General features: G+C 34.7%; 1 protein-coding gene across 1 annotated transcript; it reads left to right on the top strand.

The window, feature by feature from the left end:
- Window positions 1–16185: 16185 nt before the first annotated feature.
- On the top strand, window positions 16186–26549 carry LOC129260649 (magnesium transporter NIPA2-like). The gene is made up of 5 exons (XM_054898603.2): window positions 16186–16493; window positions 21834–21890; window positions 22083–22173; window positions 23376–23536; window positions 24157–26549. The coding sequence occupies exons 1-5, from the start codon at window positions 16253–16255 to the stop codon at window positions 24798–24800; spliced, it is 1194 nt and encodes a 397-aa protein (XP_054754578.2). The 5' UTR covers window positions 16186–16252; the 3' UTR covers window positions 24801–26549.
- Window positions 26550–27782: the final 1233 nt, after the last annotated feature.

Raw genomic sequence — 27782 nt, 5'->3', positions numbered from 1 at the left:
TATTGATCTTCCGGCATAATTATTATCTGGTGCATGGTGTAATGATTTAAATACGAAAATACTTCAAGTGTTAGTGGGATGATCAAGACCCTCGGCTGGCAGACTCATCAGCAGAGAAGTAAGATCACACCTTCACACGCCTCTCCATGCTGTTTAAAATAAACCTTGCCGCACATTGTCCAATAATTCAAAACTTGTCCCGCTATATCGACTCGCTTGCGTCGTTCTCACAACCTGTAGAACCCAGTACAGAGGATCTTCATTCTTGCCTCGCACTGTGAAGGACTTGAACTGCATGGCTAGCTGAGGTAATGGATGCTGCAACCCTTGACACATTTGTGACAAGGGTCAACAAGTAAACGGCACCACCAGCAATGTTTTTTTTATCGTAAAGAAAAAAAATCAAATGTTTCAACAGTACCGTAGGATATCGCAGACAAGGTCGAGTCAACTTTTTTCCAACTTTGCCATAAAAATCAAAACTTTGTGGGCATCAACGGAAAGACAAGACAAACGATATTAAAACATTCGGAATGAATTTGGAAAAGATAGCCTAAACCATTTCATGCTTGGGTGATGACAGCCTGGGGGTTTTAATCTATGATGAAAAAAATAAGGCCTATATGTTTCACGATATTAACAATAAGCGTTTTGAGGTGCGCCTTCTATATATTTTCTGTAGTAAGACATTATCTCCTGTTATTCACAACCCAACAAAATGGTAGCAATCAGAGTATTATACTCGAGCATAATCATGATAATGATGCTCGACTTGCTCGTAATGTTCGAATGCGTAACAGAAAATGAAAAGAGTGTTTTTATTTGTGAGAGTGTCGACTCGTTTTTGTTTGTTTGTTTCTTGGTTCACTTCAAGATTGTATTTCGGAAACCTGTACTATGTAGGACCGTACATACACACCATATTATAGTACACCTTTTTAGATACTGCTGATATACATTTGTTATGTTTCATGGTCTATTGTGATGACTGTCCGAATTGTGTCAACGCCATACTGACTAAAGAGATGATACAGATCTATAGGTCAGAACTCTCATCTCTCTGGATGGCTAGATTCATTTTTATTATTATTATTATCTACTTTGAGAATAAAACTTTCAATTACCCTCTATTACCCATCATTTTCGTCGAAAAACTTCTTCACCTATATACACCCAAAACAATATAGGCTATACATAACTGGAGTAGACAAGAGAGCAGCAATTATCTTTTTTTTTTGTCACTTTTTGTTTCATATTTCATGCGATGCACGTAACCAAATAATAAAAGACTGGTACCCAAACGCAAAATAGTTGGGGAAATAATACGGATGGCTATATAGGGTTAATGATATCGAATAGAAATTGTGAAAATGTATAGCCACACAATCATAAGTAGGGCTATTGTTATCAATTCTGCTTAACTTGTTTCTTTGTTGTTGTTATGAGTGATCGAAAGCAGTGTCAGCTAAAGGGGTAAGACAACCTAACAGTCTTCAATTGCATGTCGGGGGGGGGGGGGGTACGTGTTAAACCTATAAGACTCTCCTTTTTATGTTCTTCTTCCCTGTCTTCTTTCTCACCTTTATTTATAAAAGTGCTTTTACCTTAATTTCACTATTTTAAATATCATACGGGGAGGGGTTGTCGTCCCCTGCCAGTGTGGTGTCACTCTGGTTAAGATTATACTCAGTCTTTCAATCTATCTATCTAATCTATCTAAACGTAAAAAGAGGGTCCTTTCACCATGTTCGCGGATCGTGAGGCATGTCCACAGAGGATTATTCTATTGTTACTGGGGGTGCTGAGCATTGTCACAGCACCCCCAGTAACAATAGATAATCCTCCGTGGCCAGGTCCATGTCGTGAGGTGTAGTGCTTCATAATGTGTAGACGTAAATGAGGAGATGCAAGACGTAGCATATTTAAATATTGTCAATGCTGTTGTTAATGTATAATTTTTCACATTTATACATATATATTTGAATATATATATATATACATATATATATTTTTTTTATTTTTTTAGATTGTTTTGATGACGCATTTATTGTGTTGTCCTTTCTTATTTTCTTTGTATTTTATTACATTTAACAAAATTAATATACCCTTGGTAATGGTAGCTCGGATTAAAATAAATTGTAGGAACTATTTAACCTTTAGGCCCTATTTTTATCGCGGTGGTGAACTAAATTTATTTACATATTTTTTGTGCGTTTGTTCATTGTATCAACGATAACATAATGTAATTCTCAACCCATTTCATGACTGTGTCGAGTCCCTGTATGTAAAGATGTAGAAAAAAAAACTAATCTGAATGCCAGTATGCGTCCAATATGGACGAAATACATACATCTCTACTAGAAAGATTTATAACGCCATCTGCATGCATCGAGAAAAAATAATTAGCGTCCATGTCGGTAGTCGGTATTTTATTTAATGGTAGTGATTGTATCATCTAAATCGCAATTATTATTAGAATAGTCAGCAACCTATAGGTCAATCGTGAAGTATATTGACCTATAATAATCTATTGATGCTTGGAATATATTCAAGCCCTGATCGTACGATAATTATTTGACACCGCTAAAATTGATTTGACCAAGGTTATAATACAGTCAACGCAAAAAATCGAGTCGTAATACAATGAGTGTGTGTTTTGGTGATTAATGGATCAACACAGACAATGGCTTGATGACGAAGCATTTCCAATCATACCGAATCGCCCTTTAAAGATATTTGTTCAGTACTTTCTCATCGCAAGGGGAGTTAAACAAAAGGACTCCATGTAAGACGCCATCTTGGTTGCCATGGCAGAGGAGGAAGCGATTACGTTTGCTGTGAAGTTGACCTCAGGGAGGTGCATACTAATTTCTGCTATCTAAGGTAGACATTTCATTGAAGCGTATATACATGTAATGCCCGATGTAATGGGATGACGACATAGTAGCGAGTTTTCGTATTGCTATGAAATCTAAAACCAACACAGTAAATGTATTGAAAATGCCCGTCGGCCGCTTGGAGGTCTTTTTTCGAAAATTTTTTAACCGGAAAAGCAATTCATCCTAAGTTTTCGAGCTTATGGAAAATTGCAAATATATCGTTTGTCCGAAATCCGGGACGAAACTGCTGTTTTGATTTACCAATTTTGACAAACACTTCTTGGTTGCTAGTTGTCATGAAGGGCATTTGACAGTACATTTTCTATGCTCTTAAAAGTGTTCTGCGTGGCGGTGAGAAAACTCGGTAATAACACGAAAACATGTGTCAAGACTTCGCAATGAAAAAAAAATCCTATTTCATCGGAAGCCATCAGTTTTCTTGTATTTACATCTCAAGTATTGGTCATTATCTTTCATAGATTTCTTGATGATTTATAGATCGGGGTGCAGGTACAGGTCATTTAAACTAACATCTCAAACCCACGAATATCAAATCCTGACCCAGCAATATGAATTCGAAACAATGGCACTTGCGTCTTTAGATAAGACCGGTCACCTCGCTATCCCGTCGCCTTAATTAGGAATTACAATTATGTCATTATTTTGATGAAGTCATATTTGTGGTAATGTGCTTGTGTAATTTTGTCAATATTGTTAATGAAAAAAAAAACCTGTCAAAATATGATAAATCTTATGTTACTTGTTGTCGGGCCACGGGGTCGTCACGCAACCCTATTCAGATGTTGAAATAAGTCGATCGGTGGCATGAACAATCTATTACATATTTTGTGTTAGGAGGATCTTCATTCAAAATTGTTGCGAATTGGGCACTATATCTCTTTCACCATCCCTTATTTTAAAAGGGTACTCCAGGCTGAAAATGATTATATACGAATAAATATAGTAAAATTCACCAAGCAAAATGCTGAAAATTTCATCAAAATCTGTTAAAAAAAATATCGACGTTATTGAAATTTTAAGTTGAGCAATATTTTGTATAAAAGTTTTCTTGGGAAAACAATATTTATTTTCAATGACAAAATTTGAACATGCACGAAGACGGAGAAGAGGAGGAAGAAGCTTAGTGGAAGGTGCTTGTTTGAAATCATAATTATTACTTTATATTTGCATGCATTTGTGTACGATATGTCTCCCTTAATTATAATACAATAAGTTGCAACGATTAATATCTAATCCATCGTAAAATCAGTTGTCAATCATATTGAATCATATTGAAAACTATGTTTAACTGATCCTATGCGCACATTATATGGCTCTTATTAATTTTCTTTCAAGACAGTATTGTCATTGTCTATAGGCGGTCAAAAAATTGACGTATTTTACTTTTTTGTGACATAGTGAATTATCATTATTATCACTCTTCTGTGCTTTTCCCATTTGTTGGGTTATGCGTATAACATGATATATTACGTTATATATTGTATTACAGAAGACAAGACAGAAGGCGCACCTAAAATGCTATATATTATTATTTGAAAAAAATATACGTGTAGGCCTATAGGCCCTATTTTTCAATTCAATTCAATTCAATTCTATTTTCCAGTACTGGTAAAAAGCATACAAGTGCAAATACAAATGCAATACATCCATAAAAAATGAATACAAAGAAAAACGAGGGGGGAAAATACAGAGAAAATTAACAACTACATGAAGGGGGATAACAAAAGCAAAACATGCTTTTCTGGTTTATCTTCTAAATAACAATACATGCTGTAAATGTTAGGCGAGTTTGTACTTGCTGCCATATACTGTGTTTCTTTCAACGTACTTGACTCTTCAATGTCAACCATCCGTGTCAAAAATGTGATTTGGTTTAACAATGGAGATAATCAGGGTTGTCACCTTTGTTATGGTTCTTACACAGGCCAGTGTACATGTTGTTGATTGTCAAGTAGTATTACAGTATAGACCTTGTAGTGTAATATCACCATCTAGAGTGAAAGTTATTGGATCACATAATTATGTTGTACTATTCCAACTCGAATGCCTCTTTTAGGTTAAGAATACTTATATCTGGTGATGTCAGTCCAAATCCTGGACCTCTGTTCTCTGAGAATTGTACACAAGCACCCATAGATGACAGACACATTGTTCATGATGTAGTTAGTAAATCTTACACTAAACTTGATCTTTTTCAATGTAATGTTCTACCCATTAAACTACAACACCATATCCTCCATCCTGATGTTTTGAGAAATATCAAGAGGTTAGCCTAGAATAAATCGTAAACTCAAAAAGAAAGCTCATCGTGGGAAACGGGGAGGTTGTAGAAAGCAACGTAGAATCCCAGTACTTACTGGTATCTCTCAGTTTAGTCTGAACAACAAATGTACTGTGCAGGGAATTAATCATGATAACTTGATTGTTATTGATACCAATAACAAAAAGGTTCATGAATCCTGTTTAAAGATATGAATGCTCACTCTGTACGTAATAAGACATTTGTGAATGCTCCAAGACCAACCGATCCTCACGGCGGCATCGCGGTTATTTTTAAGTCTCCACTTCAACTACAGCTGGAAATGGATGACTCTATGACCTTTTCTACTTTTGAGCTCGCACATGTTGTTAGTAATGCAGGTCAATTGCATTTCTTGGTGGTCTACCGACCACCACCATCTGTGCAGAATCAGCTCCGTAAAGCAGACTTTCTTCAAGAATTTGATGATCTTACTGCTGAGATATCAAGATTGGCTGGGCGAGTTCTTCTTCTGGGGGACTCTAACATTCACGTCGATAAACCTTCAAAGTCTGATGTAGCTCAGTTCCTTTCCATCATAGAATCTGCTTACTTGGTTCAACATGTCATCGGAGCTACCCATAATATGGGTCACACTTTGGACCTTGTAATGACCAGAGATGAGTGTATATATCATCAAGGACAATCCTCTGCAGACATCTGTCCTACCCGTCATGACTGCATAATTGAAGACATTGTCATTCATCATAGTCTCATGTCTGATCATCACTGCATCCGGTTTGTATTCAGGTATCCTTGGCCGGTGGTGAAGAAAGTTAAGCGGACTTTCAGGAACTTCAAGGAGATGGACATCGAAGGATTTAGTGAGGCACTGATTGACAAACTCAATGACTTGTCCTCGGCTGGTGATGTCGATTCAGTTCTTACTGCATATAACACATATGTAGCAGCCTGCGTCGATGAGTTTGCTCCTCAGAAATCATGTCTCCGCTCCACAAGGGTTCGCAATACTTGGTTCAATGAGGAAATGGATCAAAAGTTCTTCTGACACTGATCACACAGCTTTTAAGCTAGCTAACAAGCATGTTAACGACCTAATAGTTAAGGCTAAGCAAAATACTATACGGAGTTACTCTGTAAAGCTAATGTCAAAACAGTTTTTAAAGTTGTTAATAATCTGCTCCACAAGAATGTTAAGTTTCTCCCTGTGTATGATAATCCTCTTAATCTAGCAAATCGTTTTTCTTTGTTCTTTGTCAAGAAGATAAGTGATATCCGCAACAATGTCACAAATACACCTGAACCTAGAAGCGTAGATAATCAAGAAGTCAGTTCTTTTCATGAAAGTATGTTGAATTGTTTTGAGGTTGTCAGTGAGGATAATATCAAACGCACTGTGAGCAATAATGCCACTTCTTTAACAGATTCTCAACCTACTTGGCTTTTGAAAAAACTTGCAGTCAGCATATAGATCCTATTTCAGCACTAAGACAGCCCTTTTGAAATTGCAGAATGATGTTCTGTCATTTTTCGATCAGCATAAGTGTGTTTTCTTAGTCTTATTGGACCTAAGTGCAGCTTTTGATACTTTGGATCATACCATATTATTGAATCGCTTAAAATGTCGATTTCACATATCTGGTCTAGCTCTTAAATGGTTTAAGTCTAACCTGACTGGTTGGTCATCTAGGGTAAGCATAGTCGGAGAGTTGTCTGACCCGTGGGTCACTGAGTTTGGGGTACCCCAAGGGTCAGTTCTCGGGCCGATTCTGTTTAGTTTGTATATCACTCCCATCTCTGACATTATTAATAAACATGGTCTACAATATATTTGTTATGCAGATGATATACAACTGTATTGTTCATTTGACCCGCGCTCTTTGGAAATATAAATGAAACACTTGAGAAAACCTCTCTTTGTATTTCAGAAATAGGTGGATGTCATCTAATTATCTCCAGCTGAATAATAGCAAAACTGAATTCATATCTCTCTGTTCTTCTGCCCGCCATCTGCAAGCAATATCACATATGATATCCAGCTTAATGTTAATGATCAATGCATCCCCATCTCCACTAAAACTACTGTTCTTGGAGTATGCATTGATAACATGCATGTTCACACTGTCTGCTCAAGTAAATTAGATTGTCCGTAAATGTAATTATCATCTCAGCAACTTGTGGATGATTCGTAGATTCATTGATCTTAAGACATGTCACCATGCTGTGCGAGCACTTATTCTTTCTCGGTTAGATTACTGCAATAGTTTATATACTGTTTTGTCAGCTACAGTAGGGATAGAAGAAAACTTGAGGTTATTCAGAATCGTGCCGCTCGATTAATTTTTGGCTTTGGATCCCGAACTCATACTACACCCCTATATACTTAAGGAACTCCACTGGCTACCTTTATTCCAACGTATTCAGTTTAAAGTCTGTTTATATGTATACAAAACTCGAAATCAATTGGCACCTGAATATCTTAATAATACCATCAAATTATACACACCCTCTCGTAATCTTCGTTCAATCACTGACACATGCATACTTTGCATTCCCTTGTCAAAACTCTCCTCTGCCGAAAAATGTTTTGCTGTAGCAGCTGCCAAGACTTGGAATGCTATCCCTCTTTCAATAAGAAATGCTTCCAGTGTTCTTGGCTTCAAATCTTCCCTTAAGACATACCATTTTCCTCAATAATTAATTTCCCTTTTTATCTTGAATATTGTAGTTGTTAAATTATATTCATGTTAAATTATTATTCATACATTGTACGCGCTATGGTACTTTTTGTTTTTAGCGCCTCTAAATATCCATTATTATTTATTATTATTATTAATATCAAATTTTGAAAGCAGGAGGAGGGTGGTCAGTACAATCTTTCAAATACAAGGGTTGCATCAGATTATGAAGAGGGTTTTGTTTTTAACAAATATTTTTTGAAATTCCTTTTGAAACTTTGGAGTGATGCTGATTTTTTAAAGAATATCATCTAAACCATTCCAGAGGACTTGACCTCTGTATCTATTCCTATATGTGCTTGCCCTAGGGTTGTTTTGAAATAAATAATATGATACATTTTTATAAAATTGTAATTGAACAGATACCTACCTAACAAATAGCCAATATTTTAAACAAAGCCTTTAATGACGTGGGACTGAGATTGCAGATTTTTTTCGGATAATATATCACTTGATGCCCGCGAATGTGAATTTAAATTCAGTGAAATAAAAAGAGATTACGTTTTAAGGCATTGTCAAACATTGATTGTTCAAAGTCTGTTGGAGTAAATGGCATACATCCCAAGCTTAATTCTTAAACTGGCTGCTCCTTTTTTAAGTAGAACCATTGCTTATTTATACAATATGACATTGCGAACATGCACTATTCCAAGAGATTTAAAGACGACAAGAATTACTCCAATACATCACAATCGTAAAGGAGGATCATAATGATGTCGATAATTTTACACCTATATCTGTTCTACCTGCATTGTCTAAAATAAGAGCAATCCACAATCAACTTTATACATGAATGAAAACAAACCGCTATAACGAATTCCCAGTCAGGATTTAAGCCTTTGCATTCTACTACTACATGTCTAAATGAAATTACAGACTATTTGTTTGATAAAATGGATCAGGGGCGAATGATCGGAGGTATATATTTTGCTCGATTTACGTAAAGCGTTTGATGTTATAACACACAATTTCATCCTTGGAAAACTGAAGAATTATGGAATTAAGGGTAACGAATATGATTGGATGAAAGCATATTTAACAGACAGGAGACAGTTTGTCGTGTCGTAGTAAATAATTGTATCAGTGAAAGTGTAAATATTACACCGGGCGTCCCTCAGGCCCTCAGGGATATTGGGTCCATTGATATGTTGTATTGTTATCAATGATATATGTAACTTGAATTTGAATGTTAATTCCAAAATTTGTCTTTATGCAGATGAATACTGCTCTGTTCTGTCATGATGTATTATCTAAGGAGATTCAAAAAAATCTGCAAAGTGATTTTGATGTTATATGTAACTGACTCAACCTTAAAGGTATGCATTTGCATCCAGAAAAGACAAAAGTCATGAATTTTGGTCATAGGAAAAAATTAAAAAATTATGCTTTAATGGTTAAATATAGAAATGATCCCTTAGGAAATGTAAATATGATCAAATACTTGGGTGCAACACTCGACTCTGGCATGACGTGGGGAGAACATGTATCTAGTATCATTGTTAAAATATCTAGTACGATAGGTTGTATAACGAGAATCAGACAATTCCTTCCGCCTGTAGGATTCTTAGGAAATTTATATTTTGCCATGATTTTACCTTACTGATTATTGCTGCACATCTTGGGGAAGCTGTGCAAAAACCAACAAAATAAGATACAAAAACTGCAGAATAAGTATGCCCGAATAATTTTGAATAAGGACTATCTTACTCCCCAACATGAATTTTTGTCTACACTCAAATGGCAAACAGTGGAGGAACGTATCAAATATAAATTTTGTGTTCTTGCTTTCAAAATACAAAACGATTTAGCCCCAGCCTATCTGGGACCATTTATCTGCAAACGTAATGTAACTTATAAAACACGATATTCTGAGCAATGTCCTCTTCAAATTCCCTGCAAGGACGGATTATAAAAGAAAATCTTTTGAATATGTTGCTGCCGTCTTATTTAATTCTCTCCCTTGTGATATACAAAAATGCACGTCCCTCCATGCATTACAAAAACACTGTAAATCAATAAAATTCTGACTGTCACACATGTAATTACACTGAATAACTTGATGTAGATGTAATGATTACATGATAATTGTTGATATCACTCTATATGTATAAAATGTATTCTGTTTCTGTTTTTTCTTTATTATAATATGTTACATACATTGAATTGTTATGATGTTGAGTTATTTGTAAACTGCAGGGCGCCTTTGGAAAGCAGTTTTGCATAACTGAACAGGCCAGCCCTGCAGTATAAAATAAAGAAAACCAATAAATAAATAAATAAATTAATTAATTAATAAATAAATAAATAATAAATAGTTTGCTTAATAGTAATTGATGATTGATACAATCGAAGGCTTTTGAAATATCAAGATATAAAGCAATAGTATGTTTCTTATTGTCAAGAGCATTGACCACTTGATTTAAGAAGTCGGTGACTGCTAATGTGGTTAAATGGTTGGATCTAAATCCATATTGAAAATTTGATAAAATTTTATTTTTCTCTAAAAATGAAAGCAAACGTAAAAACAGACGTTCAAGAATTTTGGAAAATATAGGGAACACCGAAACTAGGCGGTAATTTACAAAAAGATCTTCATGGCCCTTTTTATATATTATGGGCGATACCTTCGCTAATTTAAGGCTCTGTGGTACTACACCAGACAAGTTGAATATATAATGAAGTGGTAACATTATTAAGTATATGTTTTTTTTACAATTAGTGTACAAATATTATCATAACCAGGACCTTTCCTCTGATTTATCTTGTTTACTACCACTAAAATATCATGGTCTTCTATCGGTTTTAAATACATATATTCAGATACATGACCGTTCAAGTAACTGAAACAGTGAGAAATTTTAATATTTGATGAATCATTAGATTCAGTTCCGATATTTACAAAGTATTGGTTAAATATATTTGTTATTACAGTAGGATCATTAATAACACAACCATCATTATTGAACTATAGAGACATAGCTTTCTTTTTTTGTTCTACACACCACAACTTTCTACATCTTTTTATAATCACAAATTTTCTTGGTATATTTAGTCTTGTTTGGCAATTCGAATTGTTTTTGTAAGAATATTTCCATACCTTTTATAATTTGTGTTTTTAATTTCTGATGGATTCTTTTAAGACTTCTTATACAAACATAGCTTTGTCTTGCAAGATTTTGATATACCATGTGTAAGCCAGGATTCCCTTTTGTATTTATATATTCTCTATTTAACTATTGGAAAAGAGATGCTAAAGATATCATTCAAAATAATCATAAACCTGTCATATGCAATTTCTGCCGTTACACTTTCTAAGATTCTCTCCCAGGATATTTTACTTAAATGATTCCGAAACTCAGAATAATGTTTTTCAGACATATCATGACAAACAGGGTCACATGAAAATTTGCATGATCTATAGTATCTCTTTGAGTCAGGGTAAATGTAGGTAGTTGGTTTGATATACCTGTAATCAATATACCACTCTTTTCAAATCCAATCCATATCATTAGTGAAAATGTGGCACAACACAGCACTATTCTTGTAGGTTTTGTTATCATAGGATAAAAAAATAGTTTCTATTAGTAAATTCACATTTCAATTTGTACTCCCGTTTAGTAGATTCAGATTAAAATCTCCAAGTATATAGTTTCGTTTATTTTCATTACGCATTTTGGATAGCACATCTGTTAATTCTGAAATAAAGCGTTCATCACTTGCTTTTTTTTTGGTGATTTATACACAACAGCAATAACAAAATTTCGACCCTTTTCCATGGTTTCAACACAGTGAAGCTCTATGATAATATAATTGAATGCATTTATTCCTATCGATCATTTACAGAAAACTTTTTGTTTATGAAGATACCAACTCCACCACCAAGAGTCTCTCTGTTTGTTCCATAAAATGCATAGTTGATCCGAGAGCCATGCATGTTTCACTTAAAGCAATAACATGAAATTCAATTTCTAACAAGTGTAATAATTTAATACAGCTTCGTGGTTTTTACTCCAGCATGTCCAGCTACGGCAGTTCATATGAACTAAAGATAGGTTTCTGTATATATTTTTTAAATATTGCATTTACAGACCATATCATTGAGACTGTCTGGGGAATAATATAAAGAATAACTATCATACACTCCATCAATGATTTCATCATCATTAAATGACTGAGTACTCAAACAATGTTCTAAACTATCTTCTGAAATTCCAGACTGACCAGGCACTATACACATCCATCATTAAAAGACATACATAAAATATAGTATTACTAACGTACATTACCAAAAAAGGAACAATATTAACAATATTTACAGCTCAGCTAAAGCCGGGGTAATAATAATAGCAGGGCCCGCTGGTAGAACAGTTTTCGAAACTGAAGTGGCTACCCTGGGTAAATATACCTATATTTTTATTATTATTATTATTATCATTATAATTCAAGTAAAATTGAGGTAAAATTTGTGTAATAGATTGTAGACATGGTGCAGAATAAAATAACTTGAATTAGCATCAATCAACCATATCATTTCTCCAAAGTAAACAGGTTGATCAAGTTTTTGATACAATTTTTGTCAGATCTTCTCAGCACGTGATGAGCTTTCTCTGGGGGTTTCCATTTCTATTTGGAATTGACACAAATATTCTTCCATTTGAAGACCACGCACCACCGACTGTTTTTTTTTTCAAGAGTTTGTATGCTTCTTGAAGTAATTCCCTGTTCTTTATTTCTGTTAGATCTCCTTGAATGGTTATGCCTGTATTATTTAATAAAATAAAATACAAAAATTACAAGTGTGGATATGACATCATCAGTCCACCTAATGAATATTCATGAAGACATGCCTATAACAGTACTGTTTCACCGGAATAATGCGAATCTTTAAAATTAAATAACTTCGTTGTTTGTTATCCAATTTTGATCAAATTTTTAGCATTGCGCTCTGTGAATTTTACTCTATTCATTATAATGTAAATATCTTTAGCCTGGAGCATCCCTTTAAGACCAAAAATCCTCAAGCAGTTGCGCCTTGAGTAATATTCTAAGCTGTCAACTTGCCGCTGGAGATTTGACATTCTGCTGAGAGTGGCATCCAGTTCACTTTGAAAAAGTTTGAATGATAACTCCCTCTCGTTTACACGAGTATTTGAAGGGCTTGTAATAATGGATGAAGGAAAAAGAATCATATAATCTTAAAACAACAAACTAGGAAAGAGATGGGCTTTCAATGCCATTCTGAAAGTTGCTAGGGATGGAGACTGTATACCTATATACCCATCAGGGAACGTGTCCCACCATGGGGCAGATTCGCTTTTGGTTTTGTTTTTGTTACTGAAATTTGTATCACAACTACATGCCAAACCGAATTGAAATGTCACTAGCAATGTAATCTTGCCCCTTACCATAAAAAGCAAAGATCTTTGAGAATGCTTCTCAGTTTCTGTAAATTGTTGTTATGAGGGTTTCCTTATCATCTGAGAGATTTGACTACATATGGCTTCAGAAGTGTAGATTTCATGGGCATGTAGGCGTAGATAGATCATTAATAATGCTTTTTTGAAGCCCCCCCCCTTTTTGATGGTTGTATTTTGTCATTGAAAGAAAATACAAGGATTATTAAAGGCGTATATTGTACAGTATATTGAGCGATTGTATATAGCATCCCTTACCCATGCCCCTATTTTTTTGTCTGCCCCCCCCCCCTCTATCCCCGACTCACTTATCTCGCGCTACCCCCTCCCTCTCCAATCTTTATCTTTCTCTCTCGCTCTCTCCTATCTATTGAAATAAATATATTTTCAAATTTGAGAACAATTATAGAGCAACAACAAAACATACTGCACGCTCTTTTCATGAAATTAGTTAATTTATAGATCGTATTTTGAAAGAATGGTGCAACAAATATCCATAGTTTGGAATAAGTCCGACCCCCTTTCTTTATTTGTTTAAGTACTCAATTTTGTAGTTTTCAATCGAATGTTATAAGCATAACTTCACTTTTCTTCCTTACTGCAAAACATAGGGTATGGTGGGTGTCCCTGCCCCCCCCCCCCCCCGTTGCGCCGCCCCGCCCAGAATTAATCCCTCTTTAGCATTATATAAATTTTGTAGTTTTCAGTCGAATGTTATAAGCATAACAACACGTGAATTGTTGTTCAAGTATTTTTGTGAACGTATAAAAGTGGCACATTTTTTATCATCCAAATTGATGAAAAAAATTGGTGTACTAATAGAAGTCTACTATATTACATGAATCACTGCATTTCGATTGCATTATATCATGTTGCAATGTTAACCAATTATTGACTAGGATAATTCGAATTAAGAATAAAAATCACTTGTATTCACTGATATTCAATGTTCACTGCTAAATTTCTGGTTTCATTATGACATTACAAATACAATTTTACAAAACCAATTCACGGATGATTGGATTGCAAAATGACAAAAGCGGATGTTCACAAGACTGGTTATTTCGAGCATGTCGAGCAACCAATGTGAAATCATAGATCATAATATCTCAGTGCATGCGAAATTTTGTATTTCTAAAGGACCCCTCCCCCCGCCCATGTTCATGATCTTACGAGATGTGACCTTTGTGTCGTCGGTCACAATTTCGTCATCCCCGATCGTCACCCGTGGTTGAATAAGAAGTCACACCACCAAGCTTGTCGACAATAACTAACATAACGTCATCACGCGAACAAACACGTGATAGGCTGTGGAATTATAAATTTATTTCATCTGATCATAGAGGTAGAAAGATCTAACCACGGCCCTTGGTCGAACTGACATAAGAACGTACTGAAATGAAATAACTCTTAAAACTGAAAGAAGTGGCTCTTTAGCTGAAATATTTGTAAAAGTTCACCATTCCGTAAAATGCTATTATTTCACACGATCATAGATCTAGATGCCTATGGCATGGACAGGGCTACGGTGATGTCATAGAGATATATTATACTAGTTTATATCTCTATGTGTGAGGTACTAGTATATCGTACTGGTGAAAGTCAAGCCAATCCACACGTACGATATGTATCGAGTAGACTGAAGAATGTAACATGCAACAAGCCGCCATTATGTTTATTGTTGAGACAGTTGGGGTTCCCAAGATGATGATATTTTTATCTGATTGTCGCAGGGGCGACGCATGGGTGTTTCGATAGAGGAGGGGGGGGGGGGCAAGAAGACTTGGAAGGTTTTTATTTACATAGAGTTAAACAACACAAGACTCCCTTTTTTATGCTGTTCTTTCTTCCTCCCCCTTTCTTCTCTTTTCCACGTTTATAGGGGGTGGTCGCACCTGCCCCGGCCGTAGCACCACGTACCCCTTGATAGTAGGAACAACTTGCTTGTATTGGCCAAACAAAGGCCTACGTCACAGTCTAGTGAAAGGCAGACAAACCTAACTTACATTATAGCACCAGCTCGTCGCTAGGCCTTTTTCAGTGGGGGGGGGGGTGAAGGCCCTGATTACTGACAAATATCGATCGGTACCGATTACCGACGTCCGACGACCATGAGTCATGTAAGAGTTCCTTATTCTCCTCAGTCACATTTTCTTTCTGCAGATCCAGCTTTCATCAAGAGGAGTGGCCGGAAAACTATTTTCATTCACATTTCCCCCGTCGCGGCCGCCAAAATCCGATTCCCCCCCCCCCTTTTTTTAGGGGTTAGTCCTAACTAAATTTTTCATTCTTAGAAACAAGATAAGGTATTTCATGTGGTCAGAATATCAAATACCATGCGAGCGCGAAATGAATATTTTATATGTTTAGATCTATAAGAATTTAACATTTTGAGCAGCTTTTCATGAACTATAGATGCATATCGAACTGAACGATGGCAAATAGACCTGTTAAAGACTGCTCGCAGTAGTCCATGAATATACTACATATCTCTCAGATCCAAAAATGCGAGCGCTAGCTGAAAATTTAGATATTTCGACCTGAAAACTTGATTGTAACTGTTAAAAGGATGGATTTAAAACCAAACGAGCTGAAAATTTTGATTTCCTACCATAAAACCAAACATTCTAAGCACTGTTTGTATGAATAATATGAAGTTCGTCGTTTGTTTGGACATTTGGCTGAAAATGTTTGATATTGGCTGTTTTTTTCTAGCATGGAATTGACAATAAGTTCCTTGAGAAAAAAAAAATGTGAACGTCAATATTACAGTGAAAATGCTGGTTCCGTCATTTCTATTAATATGGCCGTCGTCACGTTCACAACTGGTGATGCAAGTATATATTCCATGTCATATAAAGTATACAATATTACACACGTTTTTTTACAGTCTATATCTCTCCTTTTGCAATTCATGATGTAGATAAACTGTGCCAAACTATGACTGGAGTTGTATGGTATGATCTTCAAAAAGCAATATTGAACCAACCGACGCCTATGACCTCGACCACGCCATCACCGAACTCGACAATGGCCTTCGACAACAGGGACAAGATTTTGGTTTCAAAAGATTTCTACATTGGTCTTACCCTTGCAATCTGTTCTAGTGGGTTCATAGGATCGAGCTTCGTCGTCAAGAAGCAAGCTCTGATCAAGATATCATCATACGCAGTTAGAGCAGGTTTGAGATTAGATCACTTTCTTCTAATGATTTTATATTATACTCAGAAACAACTTTCAATAATGTTATTCATAATTCTGGACGTGAATTCGACTTGAGAGTCAGGGTTAAGAATTTAAAGGAAACTGTTCATTTCAATATTCTTGATTTAACCAGATTTATCTAAAAGGGATAGGACTATATATCAGTGTTGTAGTGCCTTGATGCTCATTTTCAAGGATTTTTCAAGGATTTTTCAAGGCATTTTGTTTTTTGTACTTTCATTTGTTTTTATATAAGTAATTATAAATGTTATTATGTTATTAGTAGTTGTTCTGTATATTCATTGGCACTACTTCCAGTCAGCAGTAGTAAGTGTACTAGCAGTGCCATAAATTGTGATTATCACCATCATCCAGAATTATCATCATATTCATGTATGTGACAAAGAAAACAGTAATGATGAAAAATAACATTGTTTATTGGTAATGTGTTGTAATCATGACTAATAATGATAATAATGATAGTAATAATCATTATGATAAAGATTACAGTGATTTGATGACAGGAATAATTCTGACAGATCTGACAGCTAATTTTGACAACAATTTTCATAAAGAATAATAACAAGGATTTTCCTTGTATTATTTCCTTTGGCCAAGAAGAATGTTTTAAGTCTTAATACAAATTCTGAAAAGATTTGGTAAACTTGAACACAATCTTCAATTTTGTCATATCCAAATGGGCTATCTCAATGGCATGATCAACCAAAAGCATGGCATATATATAGAGCAAAATTCCACCAAAATAAAGTTGAAAGCGATTGAAGTGAGCGAGCGAGCAAAAATTTTCACCCTCATAAGAAAAGGTAATTTTGTGATAGATTGTGACAATATGTTAAGAAAATAATATCACATTTACTCCTTTACCTTTCATTTTTTCCTTTTCTAAGTTTATTCTTGGTGGTGGAACTTCTCTCTCTTTTTTGAGCCGGGGGGGGGGGGGGAGGGGGTTCTGATATTTGTAAAGAGGTGAGAAAGAGGGAATATAACTTAATTTCGTTAATATTCTTTATTCCGGTTTTGAGGTATAAGTGTAGAAGATACAAGAAATGAAAATTGAAATTTAAAAGGGGTTGTGAGCAGGAAAAAACTATGAAAACGGACACGAGTACTAAAAGTGACTCATTTTCAGGTCAGCATTTGAAAATTTAAACTTGTGCTCTCTTGCCCCTCCCCCCCCCCGAAAAAATCCTTGTAGGAAAAAATGCCCCTTTTCCAAAATCGAAAATGCTCTTTTTTCCAAATGAAATATGCCCTTTTAAAATGAAATACCTTTTTTTTATAGTAAATTATAGTACATTTTAGGTTCGAAAATCGCAAAATTTTGGATCGCGCTTGCATCATTTATTGTTTAGTACAGTATTAATCCTGTTCATGGTTACAAAAATGTTTAGAATTTTCAGGTTAGAATATTTTTGGTTCGCATTCTGCACTTGCATCAATTATTGTTAGGTACATGTAAGGTACTCAATGTTCCTGTTTACAAAAAAAAATGTTCAGAATGTCCAATTTTTTTGAGGTTGGAATATCACAAATTTTTGAGCTCGCGCTCTGCGCTCGCATTATTTGATCGGTGAGTTATGTATCATATTTATGAGTCACTAAACATGCTAAATGCAGTCCTTAACAGCTTACTTTGCAGACCTGTCAGTATATTAAAAATTTCAGCTCGCGCTTAATTTTTTAGTTAGATACACATCCTTTTCATGATTACAAAAACAGCCCGGAATATTTATTTTTTATGTCTCAATGTCAAAAAGTTTTTGCTTATGATTCGTGCAGGCAACATCTCGCAAGGATGCCCTTTTAAAAGTGATTAGCACTGTAATTGACCAAACATCGAGTTTTTCAACTTCAAAACTGATTTTTTTTTAAACCACTAAATCAAAATATCTATCTTATCAATGAGAAATCACTAAAAATGCTTTGGTCAACTTAATTTCCACAAAATACACAACTACTTCACGTAGTTGATAATCTCATTTTGAAAATATATGTTTGCACCAAATGCCAATTTTGACATAAAAGTGCCCTTTTTGGCTTTGACCCCCCAAACAAAAATACATTCTGCCGCCCCTGTCCTAGGGAGTGGAGAAAGACATACGTTGAGAATGGGCATGCCAGGATCAGATGACCGTTGTAATAATAAGTATTGCAATGTAAATCACATTAAAAAAATAATACATTATAATAATATATTAATAATAATAATAATAATTTTATGTACAAAGGTAACTATATTATTATTTTAATATAATGTCTAAATCTACCATGAAATTATTTTTGTTTTTCATGTACAAAGGTCAACATTTTTGCTCCCTCAGTTCGCTCGCTCTCACCTATTATACATTTTGCCCTGTGTGCCATGTCTGCTGCCTAAGCATTGTTGGCTTATTGTTCCATGTATCGAAAGATTGAAATGCCTTGGCCTTGGCCTTGAGGTTTTCAGGCCTTGGCCTTTGGTTTCCATGCCTTGGCCTCGGCCTTGGGTATCGAAGCCTTGGCCTTGGGTATTAAAGCCTTGGCCTTGGAGGTTTATGCCTTGACTACAACACTGCTATATATTCTACATTTATTGATCGATGTAGTTAAAGATCAGTGGTCGTCACTCAATCATTTCAATGGATGTGACGCTCTCTATCGTGGTGACTCGATCTGCTCTTCACATGATTCGTCAATACTGATCTGTTTTTGTACAGATATGCTCTCTTGCTCACTCACAGTTTCTGAAATAGTGCAATATATCCCAGACCCACCCCAAGAAAAAATATTTGCTTCACTTGAAAATGAATGATTCATAATGGAAAACATTTCATTTATGTGTGGCTCAGGATTATGTCAAAAGGTCGTCGAGACACATTGAGACTGATTAAAAAAAATACGTAAAATTTATTCGTAATACAAAGGGAGGCACAAATGAACCCTGATTACAAAAAGATTTTAAAAGATAGTCCCACGATCAGCAAGAGACTCTACAGCATGAGGTCCAGTATAAGGGGCAGAGCTAGGGTAATTTTGATCGGGGGAAAATGCAAAACGACCTAAACATGCTAAAGGTGATGTAAGTTTTGTCTATTATTAAATGACAGGGGTAATACTCTAGAACCCTAAATAGACTGGGCTATTTCGACGCCTAAGAAGAATGGGGGGGGGCTGATTCAGCCCCCCCTTATGATTTCGGCCGTCGAAAATTGGCACGCGCGTTACCCATGGCATTATTTACATAACTATAATATCAAATTCTGCGAAAAATCTCATTGCTCATTATTTATGCTAATTTATGCGTAAAATCATAAAATAATGCCCATAAAATGCTAATTTTTGTTTCACATACTCTTTATAGGCATCTGATCAAATTTATTTTTTTTAAATGTCAACATCGCATTTATTTTCTTATGTATTGTATTGTTTTCTAAATTTCTTATGTATTTGTTAGTTTTTTAACTTTTTGTTTTTCATTGTTTTGTCAATGGAAATCGTTGGGGACTTTATTTTGACCATAAACAAGATAAAATTAATTGCTTTTAAGCAGTAAAGGGAAAAATAATGATACATTATATGAATTTTGGCTAAAAACACTATTTGCATTGGATTTGTACACAAATTCACGTTTTTGAGCAATTTTGGGTCTGCATGCACTTACGAAATGTTGCGTAATTTCGGAACCGGGTACCCGAAGGTCACAATTTTGGTCTAAAATGTTGTGCGAGACTTGAAATTAAAAAGTCAGCGAGCGACGCGGTCAAAAAAATTCGCACGGCGGATTTATCGCGAAAAATGTCGAGGGGGGCCGAGTCTTCTTAGGGTTAACATTATTTTTACAATTTTGTAGTTTTCAATCGAATGTTATAAGCATAACACACTTTTCTTCCCAACTGCAAAATCATATAGGTATGGCGGGTGTCCCTGCATGCCCCCCCCCCCGTAGCGCCGTCCCTGCCTAGGACATTAATCTCTCTTTAATCTCCCACTAACAGCCCATTAACGATTATCTTAACTGCGGGGAAACTCTCCAAATAATAAAATACACACACACATCGTTATGCGGTAACCAAATTAATACAATAAAATTAGCTTGAGAACATGAGAACAAACATGAAATACACCAACCATAAAAATATTCCGCACTCATAAAATATAATGAGTGATTGAGTACCCAAGATGATTATTGTTGATATTCAGAAATATGTCAACAAGGAAGATATGTCACTAACATATTGAGTCAAATTGGGTGGAAATTAGATCAGAAAGTACTTTGAGGTAATAATAGACAGATATAATCTGATTATACACAAGGTCTATTTTCCAACGCATTAAAGACAAAGTCTTTTTAAGGTTTCGAATTATGAAATAAATAAGTTTTATTGTAATCTGCCCGGTAAGGGTCTGATCATACTTCTGCAAGAAAGCAAAGCGAGACAACAAACAAATCTGACAGGCATACTGAAAGATATGTTGTTTCATTTCATATACAGTTATTTCCGTTAATGTTTACAAGTGTAACGAGTGTGCTATGAATATCAGAAACGACTATTCACAATGGAAAATGAAAGCAATATTAAGGCAAAATGAGGATATATACTTCCATCGCATTTTGAATAGGGCTTTTAATCTCAGCTGATCAACTTATAAAAGAACCCAACGACGGGGGGTTTTATAATGATATAAAAGTAGAATTAATTTTACCATACGAAATTGACAATAACCAGTTAAATATTTAAATAAACTTGTCAAATGAGAGGGAAAATAGACTATAAATGAGATAAAAACAAACGATTTTTTAATTCAAACTAGGCACTGAAGGCCTATTTATGTATGGTAACAGAGACAAAATCATATAAACCGGGAACACTAGAATTGAAAGGATTGAACATTGGCGCTTTTAATACTTCTGTGATCGTTCTCCACCCTATAGTGCATTGAGCACCACTTATACTTGAGTTTTTGGTTATATGTATTCTAACATTAAACAAATCTTGTATGTATTAATAATTTGAAAAACTACCTTATTAAACGCAATGAAAGTGATATTTTAATCATATAAAAGGTACATGTAGAAAATACCATATGAATGTCTACTGGCCGACGCTGGGATATTATAAGTACATAAGAGTGCGTGGATGACAAATTAATAGCATGAATTAAATCTAAACTGCGTTAATCACACCATCATGGACCTACTAGCAGGTCCATGGTCACACTGAACATTTACTTGACAATTTCTATTTAGATATTTAATTGTTTTTGTTGTTTTGTGTCGTTTCAATATTGATTGTTGTTCATTTTGTTTCATCCAAAGGTGACGGAGGACATGCATACCTGAAGGAGTGGCTTTGGTGGGCGGGGTTTTTATTACGTAAGTATTATCAAAGCCTTGTCTTATTCCATATTTTAAATGTATGTAGTCTAAACTTGATAAGACCATAATATTGCGATTTTAGAAACTGAAGATCGTAGGTCTACAGCCTCTTCTAATCAAGTGCATAGTCATGTTTGTTTTTATTATTATTATTTATTATTTTTACTATTATTTATCTTTATTTTAAAGTGGGACTCGGAGAACTCTGCAACTTCATGGCATATGCCTTCGCTCCTGCCACACTTGTCACTCCTTTGGGCGCCCTCAGTGTCATTGTCTCGTAAGTTTCAGAAATCGGATGGTTGCCATTGATGATGATGGGTATCTTAATCCTGAATATTTTTTTTTATATTCTAATCTGAACCAATTTTTCAAAATTAAGAACGATCTGTGTGAGCGAGCTGAAATTTCAGAGTGAGCTGAAATTTCGGATATACTGATCCGATGGAGAACCTTTCACAGTTAAGAAAATAGATCTCAGTAATTGAATAATGCGAGTGCGAACTGACTTTTTTTGTAATTTAGACTTTGAAACAGAGCATTCTATTCACTTTTGATAATCATAAACATGATATGTATGTGAATGAACAATTAAAACGAGCGCGAAGCGCGAGCTGAAAACAGGAAGTTTTCAGCACCTTTTCGATAAAGAACAGATTAAACGAGCCCGAGGCGTGAGCGGTTTTTTTTTAGATGTAGATCTTAATGGGACATTATCATCCCTTTTTTTAATCACAAACAGGATAGACATCAAATTAAACGAATGATGCGAGCGCGAAGCGCGAGCTGAAATTTTTTAATATTTTGGCATGAAAAACTTAACAGTTTAAGCACGCTTTTATGAAAAACAAACTATACGAGCGCGAAGCACGAGCTGATTTTTTTTAAATTTAGATTAAGACCTCAAACGGAACAAACATTATTTAAAATAAAAGTCATGGTGCGAGCGCAGTTGCTCAAATACTAATTCGATGGGGATTCTATTAAGCAAATTTTAACATTTAAGAAAATTGAATAAGATATAATAGGCCAAGATCTGGCGCGAAGGGCCATGGCCCTGGGAAACGGAGGTGCTGGGTGTTGAATCGTTAATATCGGTTTTTTTTTTCATTATACTGCCCTTGATTTATTTCCCACTTATTTACTTTATTCATAAATATTATTAAATTGCTTTTAACTATCATCTCTTTTTTGATGCATTACTTTATATAATACTGTTGTCACTTTATACGTCTGTATTTTAACAATATTATATGGACTGATGATTGTATATGTATTATCACCATTGATTGATTTTAATTGTATATAGTTGTATTGTTTGTTATCCAGGGCCTCATGGAAGATCAACTTTTGTTGAATGAGCTACCCTGGTGAAATATGAATAAATAAATAAATAAATAAATTATTCGCTTTCTTGATCTCGTTCGAAAGTATTTATTAATGTATTCATTAACCGAATGGTGTATCTATTTTGTCTTATAGAGCTGTGTTGTCGTCGTACTGTTTGAATGAGACCCTAAATCTTTTAGGAAAGATTGGTTGTTTACTCTGCATTATGGGGTCTATCGTCATCGTCTTACATACACCTACGGATGAGGCTGGTCATACTCTCAGCTGGCTAGCCAAAAGTTTGCAGTCACCGCGTAAGTTATACTGACAATTAAAGCATTAAGATTTTTTTTTTATGCATGATATAAAATTATATTTATTCTCAGTATCTACTTATTATAATCTTTTGATAATATATTCAACATATTGCGTTTGTATGAATGTCACCTTTTAATGCATTTTTATATTAGGGAACTTTAAACATGTCACTTATAATGCAGAATCTTCTGATTGAGGAAATCGATGCGCGATGAAGACCGTTCTGCGTTGCCAGTCAGTTCATAATCGCTCTCAGGCAGCTGGTTTTACAGGTTTACACCATATAGTTATACCCTCGAACACAACTCCATCGTTTTCACCATATAACATTCGCGACACGATATAAAGTTTGACAATGTAAAATTTTGATGTCACATATGTAATTGGTAATAATAGAGATGTTTCCACAAATAATGACGCTATTTTGTTTGAAATTGCTCTATTATCAAAGTATGAATGAAACAAGATTATTCAGGATACTAAAAGCTCATCCTTTCCCCAAGAAGAAAATTCTTTAACTTTTAGTACACGAGATGATTTTTCTTTTATTTAACCATATTAATTTCGATTTAGTCATTAAAAACCTTATCCTATCTTCTTCCCTCTTTTAACTCAGCGTTCATATCGTACGTATGTTTGGTAGTTATCAGCTGTCTTGTCCTCATATTCGCCATCAATCCTCGCTGGGGACAGTCCAACATCATCATCTACATCCTTATCTGTTCCCTAATTGGTTCCCTCACCGTCATGGCGTGTAAGGGCGTCGGCATCGCGATCATCCAGTTCTTCGATGGAACCAACACCCTAGCTTCTCCCTTGACATGGATCCTCATCATACTCATGATCGTTTTCATTACCATCCAGATGCACTATCTCAACAAATCTCTCGATATCTTCAACACCGCCGTCGTCACTCCTATCTATTACGTCTTCTTCACCGCTAGCGTCCTTGTTGCGTCATCACTCTTCTTCCAAGACTGGCGGAGGATGACGGCCACCGATGTCATTGGTGCCCTCGATGGTTTCGGTGTCGTTATTTCAGGGATTTTTCTCCTACACACCTTCAGGGATTTATCGATGTCGTTGAAAGACTTGCCATCGACGGGGAAGAAGATGATGACGACGACGAGCTCGTGCGCGGCTTCAATTCATGAACCACGGTCAGACACTGATGATTGTTGTATTAATGTAGAGTCTGTCAGTCTGCTTAATGACTTAAGCATTCAGAATGACATATTGTCAGACCAGGAGATGGCGTAACATGCAGGCGGGTATCATAAACAATATCAACGAATTTCAATATTTGCCAGTTTATTTTTAAAGGTCAAGTCCACCCCAGAAAAGTGTTGATTTGAATAAATAGACAAAAATCAAACTAGCATATCGCTGAAAATTTCATCAAAATCGGATGTAAAATAAGAAAGTTATGACATTTTAAAGTTTCGCTTATTTTTCACAAAACAGTGATGTGCATATTTCAGTGACATGCAAATGAGACGGTCAATGATGTCCTTCACTCATTATTTCTTTTGTTTTGTTATTGTTTGAATTATACAATATTTCATTTTTTACATATTTGACAATATGGACCAACTTGACTGAACCATATAATATTGAACAATGCTAATGCTAATGTACAGGGAGGAATTAATCGTTGTTTTACTTGACAATGAGGAGAAAATTAGAATATTTCATATAATAAAATACAAATTGCATACCAACCAGGATGTGCATATAACTGTTTGGTGAAATCAAGCATAACTTTAAAATGTCATAACTTTCTTATTTTTACATCCGATTTTTATGAAATTTTTAATGTTATGCTTGTTGGATTTTTCTCTTTTTATTCAAATCAACTTTTTGTTGGGGTGGACTTGTCCTATAAATGAAATCTTGCAGTTTCGCTGTTTTATACAATCTTCCATATAATTATGCCAGATAATTTTATAATATTGGTGACTATTCTGAATATATAAATGGATTAGTCGAAACATTCTTGAACTCATTGGAAGAACATGAAATATGCCTACACAGGAAACTTAGAGGAAAGAAAAGAGTCAAGTAACTCTGTATATCGGATATGGTTCCGTTATGCAAAAGTGTAGAAAGTATACTGTAGCAAACTGGAAAAATTATCAATGTGAAAAAGACATATGTGCTTTAGGGTTTAGGGTGAATTCTATTTTATATAATGTACATGTACTTTAAATTTCTGAATAAGTCTTCATTTTCTGACACCACGAATATAAATGTCAACAGCTATAGACATACGGGTATGATAGATATTCTTGTGAGCCAGTCAGATTTGTCTGATATTTATTCAATTATTTGACTATTATCATGCAGGTATGCCTACTCTAAAATGAAAATTAGAGTGATTATCTCCTGATTTAATTGAATGATATGCTATATTATCATTATTATTATTATCATTATTATTATTATCATTATTATTATTATCGTTGTTGTTGTTGTTGTTGTTGTTATTATGTTATTATATAAATCCCTAGTTTATTCAATTTTGTAACAGTTACGCAATGTTTATCTTTAAAAAGGTCATAATTTATGTTTTTCTCCAGGTCTGTTTTGTTTGTAAAAATTCGTTGATTGTGTGTGTGTTTTTTATTAGTCGGTTCCCTGGTAGCAAGAAAAACCTTATTATTTATTAAAAAAATAACGATGGATGCATTTCATGCCTTATTGAAATAAAATCTGAGTTAGTGAAACTGTTTATTTTATGCATAATAGTTTCCTAGTCACAATTTTATTCAGAATAATGTAAAAATAATTTGATCTTTCACCTCTTGCATCAGAAAAACTTTGTATTGTTTTTGTAAAGTATTGATGAAATAAAGGGTATGATGTGTTTATCATTATTATATTTACATTATCTTATATGTTTTGAAATGTAATATCTTCAAGAGTATATATACTAAAAATACTTTACCTTGATATTTTTAAACCTTTGTAATAGATTGTGAAAATATAAATGAGGCTGATATAACTTGATATTGTTGATCATTTGTGTTGTTTTAATTATCTATGACAACGTAATATGTATATTTGAGTTGTGCATGAACAAAATTTTGTCCCATTTCCAAGTACAAAATGTTGCGCAACTTTCCGATCGTTGCGAAATTGGAAAAGGGTTAATTTGAAAATGTGGTCACTCCTGTAGTGAGCCCTCTGTTGTTGTAAAAGACTGGTATTAATAGCAATAAATCAGAGCAGCATTTCATCAACATTTATGTCCGACAAGTTGTCAGATCTGACAACTTTCCTTGATTTTGATTAGCTGAGTATCTGTTACTATAGAATTGTCGGATAAAGCAGGATTTTCTGATAAATTATAAAACCAGTCATTTCATGAAACGATCCCTAGAGCTGTTATTAGATATTATTATATACATGTGGGTCTCAATAATTTTTTTAGTTATCCACTGCATGTGTCATCAGTAATCACTCTGCAGTATGTTCTGTTTTTTAAGGCTTATGATCGCTTTATGTTTTGGCATGGCACCATTTTATTGGTCGTTATAAAACCGGGTGATCGCTGCTTTATTTTTTTAATGATCAATTGAAATCGAATCGAATTCGATAAAATATGATTTTTACAATTGAAATTATTTAGGCAAAAAGAAACACAATATTGAGATAATTTTCAAACGGAACTTTATCAATTTTTTAATAACAGGACAATTAGCATGATACATTGTTATTTGAATCATATTGTTAGCAATAGCCTATACACTCTTGCATTGATTGGTCAAAGTACCCATTTTGTAGTCTACTGTTAGTGAATTTGAGTCCAACTGAGTAAAATGATCAATGGTCCATATCAACGAAAATTCTGGTAGATTCTAACTAATAAGTCGACTGATATTTTACATTTCTGTCGAACACAATATTCACAAAGACATTTTGGATATTTTCATCAAACCATTATATACGTCTGTAAGAAACGTTATGTTATATATAGTGGAAAGATCATCCACCAAAATACCGTCGGATTTTGTTAAAACAAAACACTGGTTAATAGTTTCTCTGAAGTTTATAACAATCATTTCAAGACATTCATTGGTTTATCGCATTTTGGCGTTTATGGATGGGGGTGAGACGGTGTTGCAAACAATATTGTAACAATTTTTTTAGACCCGTGTCCCTGTCCCTCCCTTACCACTTTTCACATTCTCAAGATGAAAAGTGAGGGGGGCTGGTATATTCGGGGGTGGATCCAGGATT

Source organism: Lytechinus pictus, unplaced genomic scaffold (assembly GCF_037042905.1).
Source record: "Lytechinus pictus isolate F3 Inbred unplaced genomic scaffold, Lp3.0 scaffold_19, whole genome shotgun sequence".
Classification (NCBI taxonomy): Eukaryota; Metazoa; Echinodermata; class Echinoidea; order Temnopleuroida; family Toxopneustidae; genus Lytechinus; species Lytechinus pictus.
The sequence above is the reverse complement of the archived record's forward strand: the minus strand, read 5'-3'. Positions and strand labels throughout refer to the sequence as shown.